Here is an 18,687-nt window from a genome sequence, read left to right as displayed (position 1 = left end):
ACACAGCACACAGATGCTGGTGGTGGACACTGCTGTGCACAGACCCGATCCTTCTCAGATTCCACTTTCTGCAGGACAGTAGCTCTTAACATTTGGGGGGTCATGAACAGCTTTTGAAAACGTGATGAAAAATGCACATAGGTACCACACCTACAATATCCTGGAGAGCATGCTAGGAGGTTCCCAGACCCATTTGAGTCCACGATCTCACCTTTAAAGAACTGATACTTTACAGGTTCTCAACTCCTACCGGGTTCTTCCAGCAGAAAGTACAATGCCTAGTCACCCCCCCCACCTTATCACTTGGGAGCTTATGAAACTCTAGTGAACCCTCAGTGCTATGGACTGAATTGTGTCATCCCGAAACTCATATGGTGATACCTTAAGCCACAGGGTGATGGTATATGAAGATGGGGCTTTTGAGAGGTAATTAGGGTTAGATGAAGTGATTGAAGGTGGGATCCCCATAAAGGGATTAGTGCCCTTATAAGAAGAGGACAAGAGACCAGAGAGTGTTCACTCTCCACCATGTGAAGACATAGCGAGAAGAAAGCCAGGAAGAGGGCCCTCCCTTAGATCAGAATTTGCTAGCACCTTGATCTTGGACTTTTTAGTGTCCAGACTCTGAGAAATAAATGTCTATAGTTTAAGCCAGCCAGTCTATGGTATTTTGCGATAGCAGCCAGGCGGGCTAATTCACCTGATACTCTCAATACCAAATACCATCCACCCAGTCCACTGTGGGGCATACGAGCTGCTGAAACACTGGTCCCCTCATTTTTGCCTCCTCTACCACACAGCCCAGAGGCAAGGTTGGAGGATGTCCTCCAGAGAGCTCTCAGGGACACAGATGCAGCACTGGGAGACTGCTTGTGCCCCTGAAGAAGGAATCTCAAACAGGAGAAGCAAGGGCTGAAAGGAAATGTCAGGGCTATCAGGAGATGTGGGAAGGGAAAAAGAGGACTGAAACTGAAGATTCACAGAGAAGGCTGGTACAAAGCTAGTGGTCTTTCTGACACGTTCCAATAAAGCTGCCTACCTTCACACCCCTCTGCACACTGGGAGGAGTCTGTAAACACTGTCAGCTCAAGGATGCTCTTCTAAAGAAAACACACCAGGCTGCAGGCTCCGACCAGGCAAAGCTGCTTCCTCTCAGCTCAGTGTTTTTATGCACCATCACTCTCCACCAAATAACAGACCTTTACAAATCCCCGTCAAGGCCTACTCCTCCAGCCTGCCTTCCCCGCCTGGCTACTTGGCCTGCCATGGCCGTTCCTGCTAGGCTTTGCTCCTCAAGGGCAGGGCTGAGTCTTCTGTGGCGTTTGTGATCATTCCAGGAGGCGGGATTCCAGGTTCCATACTCAGAGGCGGCCCAGTAATTATTGTTGGCTGGCTGCTTTTCGTGAGAAAGCACAATCAGACCTTTGGATTCCTATCCACACACACTGCCTGCATCCCTGCTGCTCTCCTCTCTTGTGAAAGGGGCTTCTTCACAGTGCACTCACATTGCGGGCACAGCGTACACATCTGGGGATGCACAGCCCAGCTCAGAAGTGGCAAAAACTGCAACTGAGGTTTGGGGCACACGGAGTCAAAGTAGAAGGAAATAAAGCAGTTCCCTTATCTGTGTCATGAAAGAGTTGTGCTCGGCCATCTCGAAAGTCCCCACCAGACCTATGATCCTTTAAGTTTGGGAAAATGTTACCAAGTAGTGCAGCAGAAACTGCTGCCTGACCACTCAATATCCATCCTGACCTCCCTCCTCCCCATCAGACATGCCAATCTTCTAACAAGATATCCAGCTAAACACTCACCTTCCTGGCCTCTCTTCAGTGAGGGGTGGCCAGCAAAACCTAAGAGGAATTCTGCTGGGGACCTCAGAGCGAAACTTGCCTTTTCTACTACAGGTATTACCCTCTTCTGTTTTGTCCTCCCACGTTCTCCCTGCCAGGGAGGCCGATGTTACGCTGGAGGTAAAGCAGTCATCTTGCAGTCATGAGGCAATGCCAATGAGGACAAAGGTCTATCTGCTAAAGATGGCAGAATGAAAAGATGGGACAATACTGGCCCCTTTGGCACTGTTCAACCACTACGCCAGTCCTAGAAGGCCTCACTCAGGACCTCTTGGTCCATAAGATAAGAAGGTCCTTACATGTTTAAATTACTGTATTTTGAAGCCAAGTGACATACATGCTTGTCACCTTGAAATGTTGCCATCTTGGTTTTGGTTTTGTTTTGTTTTTCTAAATTTGGCTAAGGCAACAGTTTCTCAAAAGGGCAATGAGAAAAAAAAATCTACCTACCAGGATATTTTTCTTTTGATTGACAAATACCAAAGAACAAACTTCTGCATGAAAATTATTTGTATTTCATGAAAAACCAATGAAGGGCTAACCTGTCTCCAAAACTGTCAGCTGTTTGGCAATAATGCAGTTCCATAGAGAAGAACCGTCAGGTAACTAACTGGTTCAGACTTGTTAGCCTCTACAGCTAAGGATTTTTGGCATTCACTCCACTATCAGCAATGAGTTATGTGTGTGTTTGTTTAAAATAAAAATTGTAACTTCTAGAGGGAAAGAAGATTTGGGCACCAGTTTCTAACAGTTGTCTCTCTCAAAGCCCTACTGAAACTGCCAAAATAGTAACAAGGCATCATGGAAGTGGGTCCCTGTACATGGCAGAATCTCTGTGGAGAGAAGGCTAGTTGGTCCAAGTAAAAGGCAATCAAGAGAAAACCAACTGAGAATTCGGCTTCCCAAGAAAGCAGACCCAGGGAAGACTCCTTCACTGAACTCTACTTACAGGAACTACTTTGGAAGGTCAGCTCAGGCTGTGGGTCAGAAGGAAGGCCTGTGGCTTAAATGCCTTTTGCTGCAGCTTACCAACAGCACTCAAGGTTGCTATGCTGGGAAGGCCCCCGAGGACAGGCAGTGCCCCAGCAGATGAAGAGCCCTCAGGACTCCCCCGATGCTGTGGGCAGGGCCCCACTGGAGCTGTTCCACGTCATGCTCACGTTCTTTCCCACTCTCCTCTTGTTAACGAATTTCTAAGCTTATCACAATCAGCCCAAGAAATGCTACTTATATTTAAAAAAGCAGCATAAACTATCTCAACATCCACTCACAGATGGTTGCTTCAGGTGACGGCTGGAATAGGGAATGGGCCGGCCCCTTCCTGCCTTCCCTCTTGTGACTTGAAGAATGTTAACACCTGCCACCAATCCACCCCCTCAAAACCTACAAAGAATTTCAGTTCTGCAGAAGCAGGTGCCTGAAAAATCACAGTGTGAATTCAGTCATGCAAATCAATACCAAGCCTTGAGCCTAAAAAGATTCAGGTAGGAACTAAAAAAACTTTCAGAGTTTTTTCTTCTCCTAAATGTCATCACAATTAGGCCATGTTAGGGTGACAGTGGTCAAAAGGTACAAACTTCCAGTTATAAGATAAATGAGCCCTGGGGATGTAATGTACAGTGACTATAGCTAACAATACTGTGTTGTATATTTGAAAGTTTCTGAGAGTAGATTTTAAAAGTTCTCAACACAAGGGGAAAAAATTGTCACCATGTGAGGTGATGTTACCTAAACTTACTGTGGTGATCATTTTGCAATATATACATATATCAAGTCATTATGTTGTACATCTGAAACTCACACATTATATGTAGATTATATCTCAATAAAACTGGAGAAAATAAATAAAATAATTAGGTCACATTAGAGGGGCTTTATTTTATTCATTCATTTTTTTCCATCAGTTTAGAATTCAGTAAGGGTTTTCCTCCCATGCCTCCCTGAAATTCGTGGAGTAGAAAAATGGAAGACAAGAACTGACTTCCTTCTAAGCACTGGCCATGTCCGAGACATGGAGATAAGACACTTCATTTATATCACATCACTCATTCTCCAACATGGCCTTGTGAAAGGTACCCAGAGTAGGGAGTGCCACAACCAGACTGCAAGCCCAGAATCATACATTCGTCCATTTACTCAGCAAATACTTCACTGAACACTTCTGATGTGTTCGCCGCTGTTCTGGTAGCTTCCCTATGGAAAGCCCCGAGTGGAGACGGGAGCTGACAGATTCTGGGCTGTGATCATCCTCATCCATTACTCCAATGCCCTGGGTGGACACCATCATTTTCTCTCAGTGCCATGTTGACAGAGCTGGGAAGCACGGGATACATAATTTGTTGGTGGTGATGAAGGCTCTGAAGCTTTTGCTTACTTCAAAATCCCTGTTTTTTCTACCAACACTCTGCCCCAGTGGTTGAGTGATCAGCAGACAACAGAACATTCAGAATTCAACAGCAGAAATAGGAAGAGTAGGAGGAATAAGAAAGCTAAAACCTCAGCATGCCCAATCCACTCAACCATCCACCTCTCAGCTGGGCCAGGCATAATTTCAGTTTCCTCCTATAAGTCTGTATTTAAGTCAAAAGGAAACACTGGGTTTCTTTTGATTTAAAACCCATCTTATGTTCCCAACATGTAAACACAGCTGAAAAACCAAATGATTTTCTGGCTGCTATTTCTCTCCCTCTTTTTCATTAAACACAAAAATGTATGTGGACATTGAGATTACCAGGGTCACTGGGCCCCTTCAGTTAGAACACGATGCCCCGGAACCCAAGGGGGTCAGGTGAGTCTCTGTCTGGGTTTGTCTTGACCTCCTCAGTCTCCTCGGCCCACAGCCCCACGTCTTGCAGCTGCTTCCAAATGTAGGTCAGGGGCTGCAGGAGAGCCTTGGAAAGAAAACTTGCAAATTCAGAGCAGAACCAGAAAAACAACTGCTGGCAGTGCCTCAGAAATGAATACCATCTCAGGCTAGGAAGTTAAAAGTCATAGCTACAAAGCTCAGCTTCAAGTTCTTTGGTACCAAAAAAGCAGTACTTCCCCCACTCCATCCCACACTCCTTTCCAAAGGACAACATCTGAAGCTTGTAAATGGAAGGGGAGGGGGCAGGAAGGTGGGGAGGACATTCACCATATTTTAACCTCTTAATTGTATTCTGCTAAAATCTATAGGTCTGCTCCAAAATTGTTTGAGGTAAGTTTTTATTAAAATGAAACAAAAAACAGCCTACACACACTCACACATTTGCACACATATTTTTGAGGCCCTTATGGACAAATCTGGCTTCTTGCTGGATTACAAAAGGAACCTTGTCTGTGACTAATTTTTAAAAACAAAGTGAAATTCAAAAGCCGCCACAGGTAACCCAACTTATGAATCCACATTCTGAAAGTCTGTAAAGCGGGATGCGTGGAGGGGAGAGGGCAGGCAGTGTACGGAAACTGCACATTCTGCTCAATTTTGCTGCGAACCTAAAGCCGTTCTAAAAAATTGTCTTTTTAAAAAAAATTTGCAACATAAGTGCTTCAAACTCACAAGACATTCTGTTATTGAAATAATGTGATCAAAAGTAATTTGGTTCTCAGTCAGCCCAGAGACCCACTTAACGCATCCTGCGGCTGAATGGTGTCAGGTGAATCCTAAACTCGGTGCCACCTCGCAGGAGGGAAGCTACCAGAACAGTAGCGGGCACATCAGAGGGATTCAGTGAAGTATTTGCTGAGTGGATGGATGAATGAATGATTCCGGGCATGCAGTCTGGTTGTGGCACTCCCTACTCTGGGTACCTTTCACAAGGCCATGATGGAGGGTGAGTGACATGATGTAAATGAAGTGTCTATCTCCGTGCCTGGGACATGGCCACCGCTTAGGAGAAAGTCGGTTCCTGTCCTCCATTTTTCTACTCCAAAATTTCAAGGAGGTGTAGGAAGAAAACTCAAGCTGAATTCTAAACTGAAGAATTTGCTCCGGGCTGAGAAGGGCCACCTGCTGCTTCCACCCTGTGCAGTCGCGAAGTAGAATTCTCATTATCCTCCACCCACTTCTTTCCTGGGCTCAACTTCAGTACTGGCTGCAGAATTCTTCCCCTATTCCTGTTCCTCATCTCCCTGGGAGGGCTGAGGGCCATGAAAGCAACATCCCGGACCCAGGGCAGCAGAGAGCAAAGGAAAAGGCCAGCCCTAGCACTTGGAGGGCGCTGGAGGGTGTCCCGTCAGAGTCCCCTTGTAGGTCCTGAAACCCAGGCACTGCTCATAGCTGCATATTTTCTTTGAAGCAGCATCATTTGCTTTAATGTTCCTTCCACTGGAAGGCCATCAAGCTCATATTCTTATTGCAAAACAATTTGTCTTCACCTGCAACTATTATGTTATTAAAAATGGGGCCAATGTTTTTTTTTTCTTTCTGTTTTTCTACCATTTGAATATTGTTGATGTCTCTGTGATCAAACTCATCTTTGGCAGCCAGTGGGTCCACCTGATCCTTTTTCAGTGGGAAGAGTCAGCAGAAACAGTGAAAGGAAAAGGCTCGAGCCTTATAGGATAAATCCCAGCCCTCTTGTACAGATATAAAGCATCTAGAGACGCTCCCTTCGCACGCCCCAAAGCCTGAGAACTGTAAATGACATATGCACGAAGGGACACAAGCACAAACTCCTTTAGGAGGATTAGAAGAAAGTCAGGAATAGGTGGATTCAGCCTGGAGAGAAGAAGGAAGAGAGGTTGGCTCCTCAGAATACCTCACAGGCACTGAAACAGCCTCCAAGGCCCATTGTGAGGATTGATTTTACAAGAAACAAAAGGAAAGAGGCTCCGTTGTATATATTATCCATTATGCATATTTACTCTCAGTTCCTGCCCTTCTGCAGTTTCTACTCTTGCCTAGAAACAAGGCCTCCACGCCCTGGGCACAGCCACAGGGCACGCCCACAGGTCCAGACCCCCAGGGGCCTCTCCGGCTCCAAGACACGGGTCCATCCTGAGCGACCATACGGTCCTCTGAGTGCTCGGAGTTCTGCCGAAGCGCACACTCAGCCCTTGTTTATCCTGACCACTCTGTAGCAACTCTCCCCTCTTTTGGATCCTGTGATGGGACTTTCCTGGATTTTCCCCACTTTTTCTGCTGATTCCATTTGAGTTCCATCTGCAGTTTTCTGCCCCTACCCCAAACCCTTCAAGTGCCCCCCAGGGCTTCATTCTCAGTTTTGTTCTCACACTCCTCGCTCTCCCCCTGACCTTCCTGGACTATCTTATTAAGGCTCTTGGCTTCACTTATCCCCCATGAAAGGTCTCCAGACCTTTCACCAGAACATCAGACCCAAGTTTCCAAATGCCTTTTAGGTATCTCTCCTGAATGTTCCACGATCACATCAGAATCACCATCCAAAACTGAATTCATGATCTTCCCCACCAAACTCATTCTTCATTCCAAATATCCCCTTTCTAGATCAATAGCAGCACCATCAACTCAGTCTGCCACATCAGAAAACAGGAAGTCTCCCACATCCCTCTCTCATATCCCACCATCACCAAGTCTCCAGGTTGCTCCTAACCCTTTCCTGCATTCACGTGCTCCTCCCTGTCAGGCTCAACGCCTTCACAGTGTCTTGTACGCCATGGATGAACTAGCCAGCCAACAGATCCTCTTGCTGCCATTCATTCTGCTCTCAAACCCATCCTTTACAACCATTAGGGTTTCCTTTGTAAAACACATTTCTACCTCTGTCTCTTTGTTGTCAAAAGTCTTAAAAGCTTCCCACCCTACTACCCACAAAAGAATATCCAAATGGTTAGCAAAGCATGCAAACTTTGTATGATCTTGTCATATCTCCCAACACTCCCCAGAGTACACTACTCTCAAACTGCATAAATCCACTCGTGAGTCCCAGAATCAGTTATGACATTTTACACATTCCTACTCTGTACCTGCTGTCCCCACTGCCTGGAGAACTCCTATTTACACTTCAGGACCCTATGCAAATATCATCTATTCTGTGAGATGCTCTCCAACTCCTCATCTCCTTTGGATCTGTTACTCTATCCTCTATGCTCCAGAAATGCTTTGAACACAGTTTTAAAGGAAAATGTACACAAGATACTTAATGACTTGTTTACATATCTTCCTTCCACTCTACTGGGAGAGCCACAAGGTCAAGACTCTATAGCCTCCTGCCTAGGACATGCATAGGTTTAGAAAAGCAGTTAATCAAATTAGAGGAAGGACCAGCTATGAGAGATGTTTCCCCAGGATGTACGGACAGGAAGTGAGGGGAAGGAAGGAATTAATGGCTGAACCTTTAAAATGCTATGATGGGAAACCTTGAATTTAAATTTCTGTGTAACACAATTGGCCAGTGAGAAAGCATTTCCATCACAAATTCTTGTTTCCTCCAAGTTTGCTAAAAACATCACCCTATCAGTTTGAATCCTGCAGGCACTTTCTCAGCCAAAAGGAATTTCCCTTTAAACAAAAACTATTCAGTCATTTCCAAGATATGAGATGTTTAAAAACCAGGATTTTCCACTCAGACGACTAGAAAACTGTTTGTAGATTTTTTTTTTTTCTCCAGACTCCTCTTATTTGCCAAGAAGTCTGAAGAGGGTTTTTTTTGTGTGTTGGATTCTTTTTTTCCTGATGTCAAAAAAAAAAAAGTTTCCTACCTCTGTGCCTCTCTGTTTTTCCACTCTTTATTTTGTCTGGGTCTTACTGAAGCAAGCTTTTAAGTCAGAAAACAGAGGCTATAAAATGCAAACTACAACTGAGTTCCCCAATTCCATAGGCTACCAGCTGAATCTTCTTGTTGTTTCATTTTTTCACCTTTTTAAACCTTTATTGCTTTCTTAGAAGCCCGTCTTCCAAATACAGACGCACTGGGGGTTATGGATTTAAAGTATAAATTTGGGGGACACAAACATCCAGTACACATTGTTGTTGTTATTTTTAAATCACCCTTTTTTTTTTTTTTTAAGATCAGAGGCTTTCAAGGGTAGGAGGGTGATACACAGCACAGAACTGTGGAATTCAAAGAAACCTCTGGGACCATGTAATACAATTCAGCATTTTATAGCAGGATAAACTGAGACCGACCATGTGAAGTAACCTGTACTATAATGAGTTTTTCCAAAGAAAAACTCTCTTCCAAGATACTTCTAACAAGAAGCAGTCCTAGAAATTTGAGTGGCTCAGAGGAACCCATCTCCACTCTTAAAAAGCTCTTTGGTAATGTCAGTAAAGTTTAGACAAATGAATTACTCCAGAATAGAGCTACTCAAAGGCGGGCAATGCAACATAAGGCAACTGTAACTGAGCTCGACAGCAGTAGACACACCAGACAGCTCGATGGGACAGGCTGTAAGAAGTCATGCCTGACTTTTGCATTGAGATTCCACGCAGTCCTAGAAAAAATCAGACATTGCAGAACACCACAAAGGGTTTCCCAAGCCGAAGAATAAGCACAAGCCCAGTCAAAACACAGCCTGTGTCTGATGGGTGACATTGCCTCCAGAAACAGCTACGTTCCAGCAATGACTCATGAGCCTCTTGTGGGTTTACACTGCAGGAGAGCTGAGTCACTAAACATTCCCTGAGATAACAGGGGTGCCGTGATAAGGGGGATCAAAGTGTCCCCAGCTCTTCTTAGTCAGAGCAACGCATCAGGAAGATTCAAGGGTTACCAGCTGGAGCTGTCCTACAGCTCATGAGGCCCCAAAGAATCCTCGGTCATACTCCAAAGATCTCCGTTTCCATCAACAGACAAATAACAGAAGGAAAGGTCTGAGAACCAGCTGGACTGAAGTTGATGGAGGAGCCCAGCAGAGTGTACAGAGAGAACAGAAGACCAAGTACCAAACATTTAACAGGTGGTAGGGAAGCCAGCAAAGGAGGAAAAACTAAGTCTCCCAGGGTGTCATGGAAGCCAAAGCAAGAGGGAGTTACGAGATGACAATGTGGTTGGTCAGTATTGTCAAATATTTCCATGAGGCCCTGCAGGTAAGGACAGAGAGAAGACTAGTGGATCCAGTAGTGAGAGAGAAGCTGGAGAGCCTCAGGCAGCAGAAGGAACCAGAACATACAGGAGGCAGAAGCACACAGTGAGGAAATGAAGCAAGGCCGCAGCCACTGACCATTTGTCTGCGAGGACCAGGCAGTAAACAAGAGAGAAAAAATGAGCAGAATGAGGGGCAAGAGCATCTGGCAAACATGTGTTCAAGGCAGAGATCTGTGTTTACAGCAGAAGATAGATGCTGGGGAGAAGAGGAAATGAAGATGCATGAGAAAGAATAATTACAGGTCCTTTGTGCTTCCTGAACGATGCCAGCCCTCTGAGGTGAGGACACCTCTTCCCCAGAAAGAAGACATCTGACTTAGGGGAGAGAGTGGTACAACGTGAACACTATGGGCCAGGCAGTGACAAGTGAAGAAACTGTGCCCCAAAGAGGTGAGGTAACTTGTCACCAGAGAACCAGCAGCCCTGGACACCAAGTCCGCCTGGCTCGAAAGCCCACCCTTTCCACAACACTGCCTTCAACTCTACTCCAGTGGAAACTGGGACTCTCAGACTACTGGCCTCCCTCCCATCTTGCTCTCTAAACAAAACATGAAAAACTATTGACATCAAATTACCCAAATAACTTTCATATTAAATTCTCAAAGTTGCAGAGGCATTTACAAGCACCCAGAGCTTTAAAAATACATTAATGAAAGAGGAAAGCCACCGAGCTTATCCATTATCCAAGACTGCCTCACTCTACTTAATTGTACCTCAAGGAAGTATAACATATCTCTGAGCATCCTGTGCTTGGCTAAGCATCGTGGGAGTACAGAAAAGACAGTCATGTCTCTTGCCTTCAAGGAGCTTGTGTCCCAGCTGAGCAAATCTGTTCATTGCTCGAGGCCTCAAATTCTCCATAGATAAAAAACAGACCATCACCTCCTAAGTACTTCATGGGTAACCTAGACAATTCCATTCAAGGAAGAATTGAGGTCACTTGGAACTTCATTTGGAAGAACCCGAGAGCATGTGCTGAGTCTGGAGGAGAAGGAATAGACTCAAGGTTGATAAAAAGATGGTGGGTCTCACTGTTTTTTCTAGCTGGGAATGGGAATTTTTTCTGAGGCAGGGAATGTGAACACTACTCTCTCATTCACAAAATCACTCACTTGGGCAATTCAGACAGCCTACAGACATAGGTCCTCAGTGCTACCAAATGCCCAGCCAAGGCCTAAGGCCACCTGCCCAAAGACAGTCCACAGGCAGATCAGAACCATAAGGCTGAGGCAGGCAGTTCAAGCTGTAAACAGGCACATGTGCCTTTATCAGTATTTGAACAGCCACATGCAATTGAAAACACAGCTTCTTTGAAAAACAGCACTCAGCTGTCTGCCTACAGATATGAGGTTGTGTGGACCTCAAACAGAACAAGCCATTCTTGTCTTACGTGGTGATCATGATTACAGGTCCAGTCAGTTACCTCCAACTCTGATATGTGACCCTGATGCAGAGAATTCAGATAATTAGAGCTAATACTGCATTTCCTAGTTAGTGAGCTGGGCCACAGCCATACTCCCTCGTGATAGTCTCTGCAGGCATTGCAGAGATATTCCAGTCTCTATCGTCTTCCTTCATTGGGTGCCATTAGCACGGATAAACGATGTTCTTGGAGCTTTGCGAGTAACATGGTACTTGGTTTGGTCTCTTGCCCCCATGGCCAATTACTACAGATTTTAAAACATTTTCCATTGCTAGCCCATCTTTGTGAGAAAAAGTTATTGACTAATGAACACACCTTTTGGTTAAGGAAAGGTCTGTCAACACAGACTGTTTCAGTAATGATCATTATAAATGGTCATACTGACTGAGGTTCCAATACTCCCTCCATCCCCATATGACTAATCTAAGCCAATCAGCTAAATCTCTTTCCAGACATTGGTTTAGAAATGGTGATGTGATCCAATCCTTGCCAATGAAGCGCAAAGAGAAATCAGCTGGTGGGTTTCTGAAGAAAGTTTCTTCCATCCTAAAAAGGGACACAGGGAAGATGTAACCTCTCTTCCTCCTCTGTATAGTGTCATTTTGAATTGAACACCTGAAACTCATATGGGTATGAGTTGCCTTCTGGTTGCCTCTAACCTGATGATGAAATTTGCATGGAGACGGATGGAATCGAGGTCTATGATGACACAAAGGAGCTGCTGAGTCAGCCAAACAAGTAGCTATACTTCTAGGCCTTCTGCAATGTGGCACAATAATTTACTTATTGTGTGAACAATCTGAATCAGTTTTGTTACTTGCAGCTGCAGGCACTGTAATTTAATTCAATTATTAATCTAGATGCAGTGCCTCATTTCTCCTGCAAGAGCAATTTGACATCAGAGTTCCAAAGAATACTATCACTCAGGGACATCACAAGAAAAAGGGCAAGTGCAAAACCCAGTGCCGTCCTCTCATCTTTCAAGTCTGTGCCCAAGTCCACCTTCCCCTAACACCATGAGAACAATTTCAGAAACAGTAATACAACTAGGTCAAAGATTTTTTTTACCAAGCCAGTGAAAATCCTCTAGATAATAGATGAATTAGCAACACATATACAAGGCTGCCTTATGAATAAGGGCCACATGCATGACTAGGAGAGGGGTAGAGAGGGCTCCACCCCATGCCCCAGATAGTCCTCTCCTACTACCTGGCTATTGCCTTAAGTTCTCCATTTAGATTCACCCTTTTAAGCTGAGGTAATTATTGTTAAATATAAATGCCCATTTAGTGGTCATATGTTAAGCTTTACCAATATTTAAATTTCTAGCATAAGCTTAACAAATCTTTCCTGAGAGCAAAATTAAAGGTCGGGGGGAATTGGTTGTGCTATACACCAGAAATTGATACAACATTGTAAACTGACTATAACTCAAAAAAAAAAACTGTAAAAGCAATTTTAATAAAAAGACATTTTGATTGCAAAAAGAAAAAAGAGGGGGAATTGGAAAAAGAACATGCTACAGTGAGCACTTGGGGTCCAAGAAGCGAAGAAAATGCAAAAGGAGCGTAGGTGAAGAAGGTTGCCATGAAGGTCTTGAAGACAAATTCTACTGACTTCACAGTTTTGGCTCCTACTGGAACTTCTTACCTTTCTTCAGTTGGTGGAGGTCAGGTGACCAAAAGTAATGATTTCTCAAGTCAATGATGAGCCAGGGTCCCGCTCACAATCTGGCCAGGGGCCAACAATAGGAGAGGAATGTCAAACCAAAGTTCCCATGTCCTCCTGGGGCCCTATTAAGCCTCTGGGCCACCAGGAGGAAGGGGAAACCACCAGCCTCTGAGATCAGTCACCGTGTACCGATAATCAGGGATGGATGTGGGAGCCGGAGGGCCTTCACATCTGGACACCAGCCAGGTGGAGTCTTCCCACAACTCCCCACCAACCACTGTTTGGGCTTGGTCATTTCACTTTAAGAACCAACTGGATATAAAATTTAAGCAGCAGAACCACTAAATAATTATCCCAAGAACTGGATTTCTGTGAATTTAGCATTTAAAACAAGCAGAACTTCTGTCATCTTTGCAAAGACTTACTGATTCCCATTGTATACCTTAAAAAAAATCATTGCAAAAATTGATAAAAAATTTTCCAGATTGCTAAACTGAGCTATAAGAACGTCACCGAGAGCATGGTGTTTATCATCCACAAACCCACTGTTAATCCTCCACCCTCAGAGCCCCTTTCCCCAAGCACTCCTGCTTCCTCTTTCTTCATCCAAGGCCTCCACCAACTCCCATGGTGTTGAGCTGAGCTTAATACAGCCCCAGGTCCCTCTGTCCCCACCAGGAAACACAGGCTAAAAGTACCTCTAGTCCAGTTTTACGTGGTGCCTTTAAATGGTCATTTTTCACTTCCTAAATATTTTCAGGAGGTAAAAATTTGAACAGAACAAAAGGGGTAGCATGTATATAACTCCCTCTCCCTCCCTCTTTTGACCTCCAGCCCCTTAAATCCCCTTACCAGGAAAACATCAATTATCTGTTTCTTGAGCATCCTTTCAGATATAGTTGGTGCATATAATAATATATATAGATAAGACTTATAGACTGGTTTGCTCTTTAAATTGCAGAGTCCCACAGTGAATTCCCAGAAATGCAATCTGCACAGAACCTTACAGGAATAACACATGAATGTTAGAAATGTCCAACAGCCAGGCAGGTTTAGGGGAAGGGACAAGGTTTTTCAGAATGATCTGAAAAGATAAGACATACATTTCTTTTTATATTTGCCATCTTTTCTGAAATCACTTTTAGCCTGTATCCACTCTAGAAACAACAGCTTTCCCAAAAGTACTACTCACTGACTTAAAATTATATCTCATCATCTGTATGGGAACTATTTTTTAAGCTTCAAGAGAAAGCCCAAAGCTCTAATAATTCAGGATCTAATGAGAAAGTCCAAATTTATTCCATCTATGTGCTTCTTTATTTTGCAGACTTTGAATCTGTCTCCTCTAAGCCTTTGTCTTCTGGACCAAGAAGTCTTCACAACCAACCAAATGAGGAAAACATTGCACCTGATGGCTCCTGGAAGGCTCCTGAGAGATGTGACAATCCCAGCCTTGGGCAATCTGAACTTTTCATGCTTTTAAAATCAGGTAGGTGACAGGTTTGCTAAGACAAGGCATTAGCAATCATGCATGTGGTAGCTAAATCCCTATGTACAACAAAGAGAGTGATCATACTAGGAAGGGTTGGTGGCTGGCACTGCCATTTTGGTTAAATATTAGCTGCCTTCAGACTCAGCAATTCCTGACCCCTCAGTCATCCTCTCCCATCCTCTGATTCAGTTCCTTCTCTTTAAGTCTGGCCCTTCATTCATACAGCATGGTGGGCAAGTACCTGGGTTCTGGAGGCAGGCAGACTTTAAAGTCTGGTTCTGTCATTAACTAGCATTAATTTGCCAAGTCACTAAAGCTCATTAAGTCTCAGTTTTCTTATGTGTAAGTGAGAAGAAAAATGACTCCTTCACTGAGTCATTAAGATATAAATTGTGTAAAGTACTAAATACAATGCCTTTCATCAGGACCATCATATAACCGATGGGACCTGATACAAAAATGCAAATGTGGGACCCCTTGTTCAAAAGTTATTAAGGATTTCAAGACAGTGACAGCAAAGCATCAAACCAAGTGTGGGCCCTGTGGGACTGCACAAGTGGCAGGCCCATGAAGCCAGCCATCCCTTTCAGATAATAAATATTCAATAGATGGTACCTATATCTTCCCCCTTTCCTACTTACAGCTGTGCCTTACCCTTCTCGCAGGCTCTCCACTCCCAATATGAAACTTGGAAAGTTTCACTGGGCTATTCCAAAAACAGGCACTGTGTCTCAGAAGTAACCTGCATTGACAAGGAAAATAGCTGACCAAAATGGGAGGATGTAAAACAGAAGGTGATGTTACCATAGGCTCATGCCAGACGCACTCCCATCTCAGGGCCTTTGCTCTGGCTTTTCGTCGGCTGAGATAACCTTCTCCCCTCCTTTAGGCCTCAGTTCAGATCCACTTCCTATGGGAGGCTTAAACTGATCAGTTAGTTTATGATCATATTTTGCCCTTCCTCCATCCTGTTTTCTCTGTTCCTCTTACCTTGCTCTACTTTTACTTTTTCCATAGCACTTATATTGTCCAACACACTAATCACGTACTTCTTTACTGTATTTATCATTCATTGTTTATCTTTCTCTGGTCACACACACACACACACACACACACAAGTGTAAGCTTCTCAAGGTCAAGAATTTGGAGTGGGGGGGGGTTGTTCATTGATGTATCCCAACTGCTGAGAACAGTGTTTGGCACATAGAAGCTGTTCAATAACCATTCACTGAAAGAACAAATAAATCTCTGAGTACATGCATAATCAGGCCATCCTTTTCCCACTTGGAGGTCAGGCCATTTTGCATTATGGACAAATGGCAATAATAACCAACTCTGCAACTGGATACCCAACAGAGTGCAAGAAACAGATAGGAAAGTTATCTATTTTCAAATCTCTGCCAAACTCCCCTTAGTTTAGAAGGAATATAATCCAGTTGTCTGTGCTACTTTCCAATACCTCTTTCAACACTAATTCATATACACAGTTTGTGGGCCATGAGTTGCAGCAATGATGAGTGACATTTTATACGAGTGAACTGCCCAGAAGAGAGACACGTCCCTAAGTGGCAGCTATAAAAGTCGTTTTAAAAAAATCTAATGAGAAGGAAAAAATCTCACATCACTGCTTCATCACAATGACATAGAAAAACTGAGCCCTTAATACCAAAAGGAATGTAAGGTCGGTCTCTGCCCCTGAAACTGTGCTTTCAGATGTCAGTGCCAGTCCAAGCTGTTCTGCCTGGAGTTAATGTCACAGTCACAGGTAGTGTCTCAAACCTCAGCCTGAGATCTCACAAATGCAAATCCTGAGGCCCAAAGAAGGGAATGTGGACGCCTGTGCACAGTTCATCTCACCAGCTGAAAGGCAAGCCCAAAGCAACGGCATCACAACTGCTGGATGAGATATTTTCACAGCATGTGTGAGGACAAAAGAGAAGAGCTGCTCCTCACGAATGGTGGAAAAGTGGCCTGTGTTGGTAGAAAAATTGGGAGCACCCAATTTTCAGAAGATATTTGGGGGCCAAAGTGCTCAAAGTTTTGTACCGACAACAGGAAGCAAATCTGGGCCCCCAATCCAGACGCAGCCCACGTGGTCTCCTTGGGTCGGGCTCAGCCAGCAAAGCCCAGAAGATCACACCACACATCTGGCTTTTGACCCAGCATGAACTACCACTCCCTCTCAGCCCTGCACTCCGCATGTTTTCACCAAGCCACTCTCAGCCACCACAAATGCCTTGGTGGGAATCACAGGGAGGCCCTCATCCCTCTTCCCAAAATAACGTCAGCCAGAGGCAAAGGCCAAAGAGGTGGAGCCTGCAGGCCATTTTGCAAGTTTCAAATATCCTGGCACTGACCCCATTAAAAGAATCATGAAGGGGAAACAGCCAAGCCTCTCATTTTCTCATTAGGGTTTCCCTCTCTCTCTCTCTCTCATTACAAACTATGCATTTATAAAAAAGAAACAAAGAGATCTCACATAAAGTCATATTATCAATCCTGGCTATTGGAAACAAAATTTCATTTTGCAAATTTAGTACCAAAAGCTTGAAATTTATTTAAAATAAATGTGTGCGCTCTGTGACAGTTTAATGCCCAAAGGGGTCTCTGGGGCATAAGACTGAAGGAACTGGTGAGCTGTCCCACCTTCTCCAAAGCCCTTCTGAAGTATGCACTGCCTCAGATTTTCCATATTGCTTTTCTGATCTTTCCTCTGAAGAAGGAAGCAGATTTCTTGGCTGTATAGTTAAAGGAGCCAAATAAAGCAGCCTTCCTCCTAATGGGGAGGGGCCTTTTCAAAACACACAGATACGCACAGGTATACTTCGTAAAATACAAATAAGAAAGTAAAGAGAGAGAGAGAATATGACAGTGAAGGAAAGAAAATGCTACTTTGTTTTGTCTAGTTTTTTTAAAACCTTCCCACAAAAATCAGAAGCAACCTAAATAGAGGCAGATTATCAAAACATCTACCTCTTCTCCCGCTTTATAGTGTTGACAGCAATAGAAAATGATACTGCGTAGGTGAAAAAAACTCAGGGAAAAAAGTATAAGTTGCTAAAGGAATACAAAGCGTCGTTACTACCACCAAAAGTTTAAAAGGGCTAGCTGCCCACCTTCAATGTGCAGCTAGAAAAACTACAGCTCTCCCCAGATCTCTTCACTCTGGGCATGCTCTTCCCAATACTTCCTTCCCAGTTCTCAGCCCCGAGCAGTTCCTTGGATGACACTTTCCCCACTCGAGCCGCCCCTTCCCCGCCCGGCCCCGCCGAGTCCTCACCGTGTGATACATGAGAGCCTCGGTTTCCCCGGGCTCTGACAGCTCGCTCAGCTTGCGGTCCCACTGCAGGACGCTCTGCTCCCCGCTCTCCAGCACCTCCATGGTGGTCCGAGGCGCGCTGGGCCGAGGATGCTGAGGGCAAGAGGGGAGCCGGCAGGGCCGCCTCGGAGGGCGAGATCTGCCTCCGCGCGAGTGTGTGTGCGTGTGTGTGAGCGTGGGTGTGCGTGTAGCTTATGCACTTAGGAAGGAAAACGTTTGCTCCTCTGCCTGAGAGAGAGCTGCCAAGGGCCCCGGTCCGGTCCTCCGAGAGCTGAGAATCCCCAGAGGAGACAGGCTGTCCAGAGATCAGACCGAAGGCTGAGGAAGTTAAAGCAGGGTGTGCATCCAAAATGAAGGCAGGAGATCAGCTCTCATCCCAAGAAAAGCCCTTCTCAATATGTCCACTTTCCACTACTGCTCCAGACACAAACTTTGAGACTCCTCAGGGCTCCTCAGTTCGGCTCCGGGACTCAGCCACGACTCCACCTCCCTCCAGAGCGGTGACCAATCGGATACCCAGTTCGCCCGCTCTATCCAATCAGAAGTCTAGCTCTCCGCCCAAAGGCGGGAGCACCGGGAAGTCTCCGCCCAAGCTTTGGAATGCGGGCGGGGAGCGATTTTGACGTCACCGGGGAACTACTCCTGCCTAAGTGCCGGCTGCGGACGCGGTCTGAGGCAGCGGACAAATGGAGTGCTAGAGTCCAGGAATGATGGACTGGGGGAACAACCAATGAGAAAAGGGTGTTTGGTAGGGAGAGCCAATCAAATAGCGACAAGAATACATTTTATAAGTGGGAGGGGGCGTTCAGTCGCCTCTGAGAATCCAGAGGAATTAGCGCGGGTGTTTAGAGGGGGAGGTCGCTACTGCGAGGGCAGTTTTC

General features: G+C 45.0%; 1 protein-coding gene across 1 annotated transcript in view; it reads right to left on the bottom strand.

The window, feature by feature from the left end:
- CREB3L2 (cAMP responsive element binding protein 3 like 2) overlaps window positions 1-18,302 on the bottom strand; it is a 107,816-nt gene extending 89,514 nt beyond the window's left edge. Inside the window, exon 1 of the mRNA XM_006210015.4 lies at window positions 17,768-18,302. Within this exon, the coding sequence (XP_006210077.2) occupies window positions 17,768-17,869 (102 nt within the window). The 5' untranslated portion in view covers window positions 17,870-18,302. The remainder of the gene's footprint in view (window positions 1-17,767) is intronic.
- Window positions 18,303-18,687: the final 385 nt, after the last annotated feature.

Source organism: Vicugna pacos, chromosome 7, assembly GCF_048564905.1.
Source record: "Vicugna pacos chromosome 7, VicPac4, whole genome shotgun sequence".
Classification (NCBI taxonomy): Eukaryota; Metazoa; Chordata; class Mammalia; order Artiodactyla; family Camelidae; genus Vicugna; species Vicugna pacos.
This window is presented reverse-complemented; position numbering and strand designations above follow the sequence as displayed.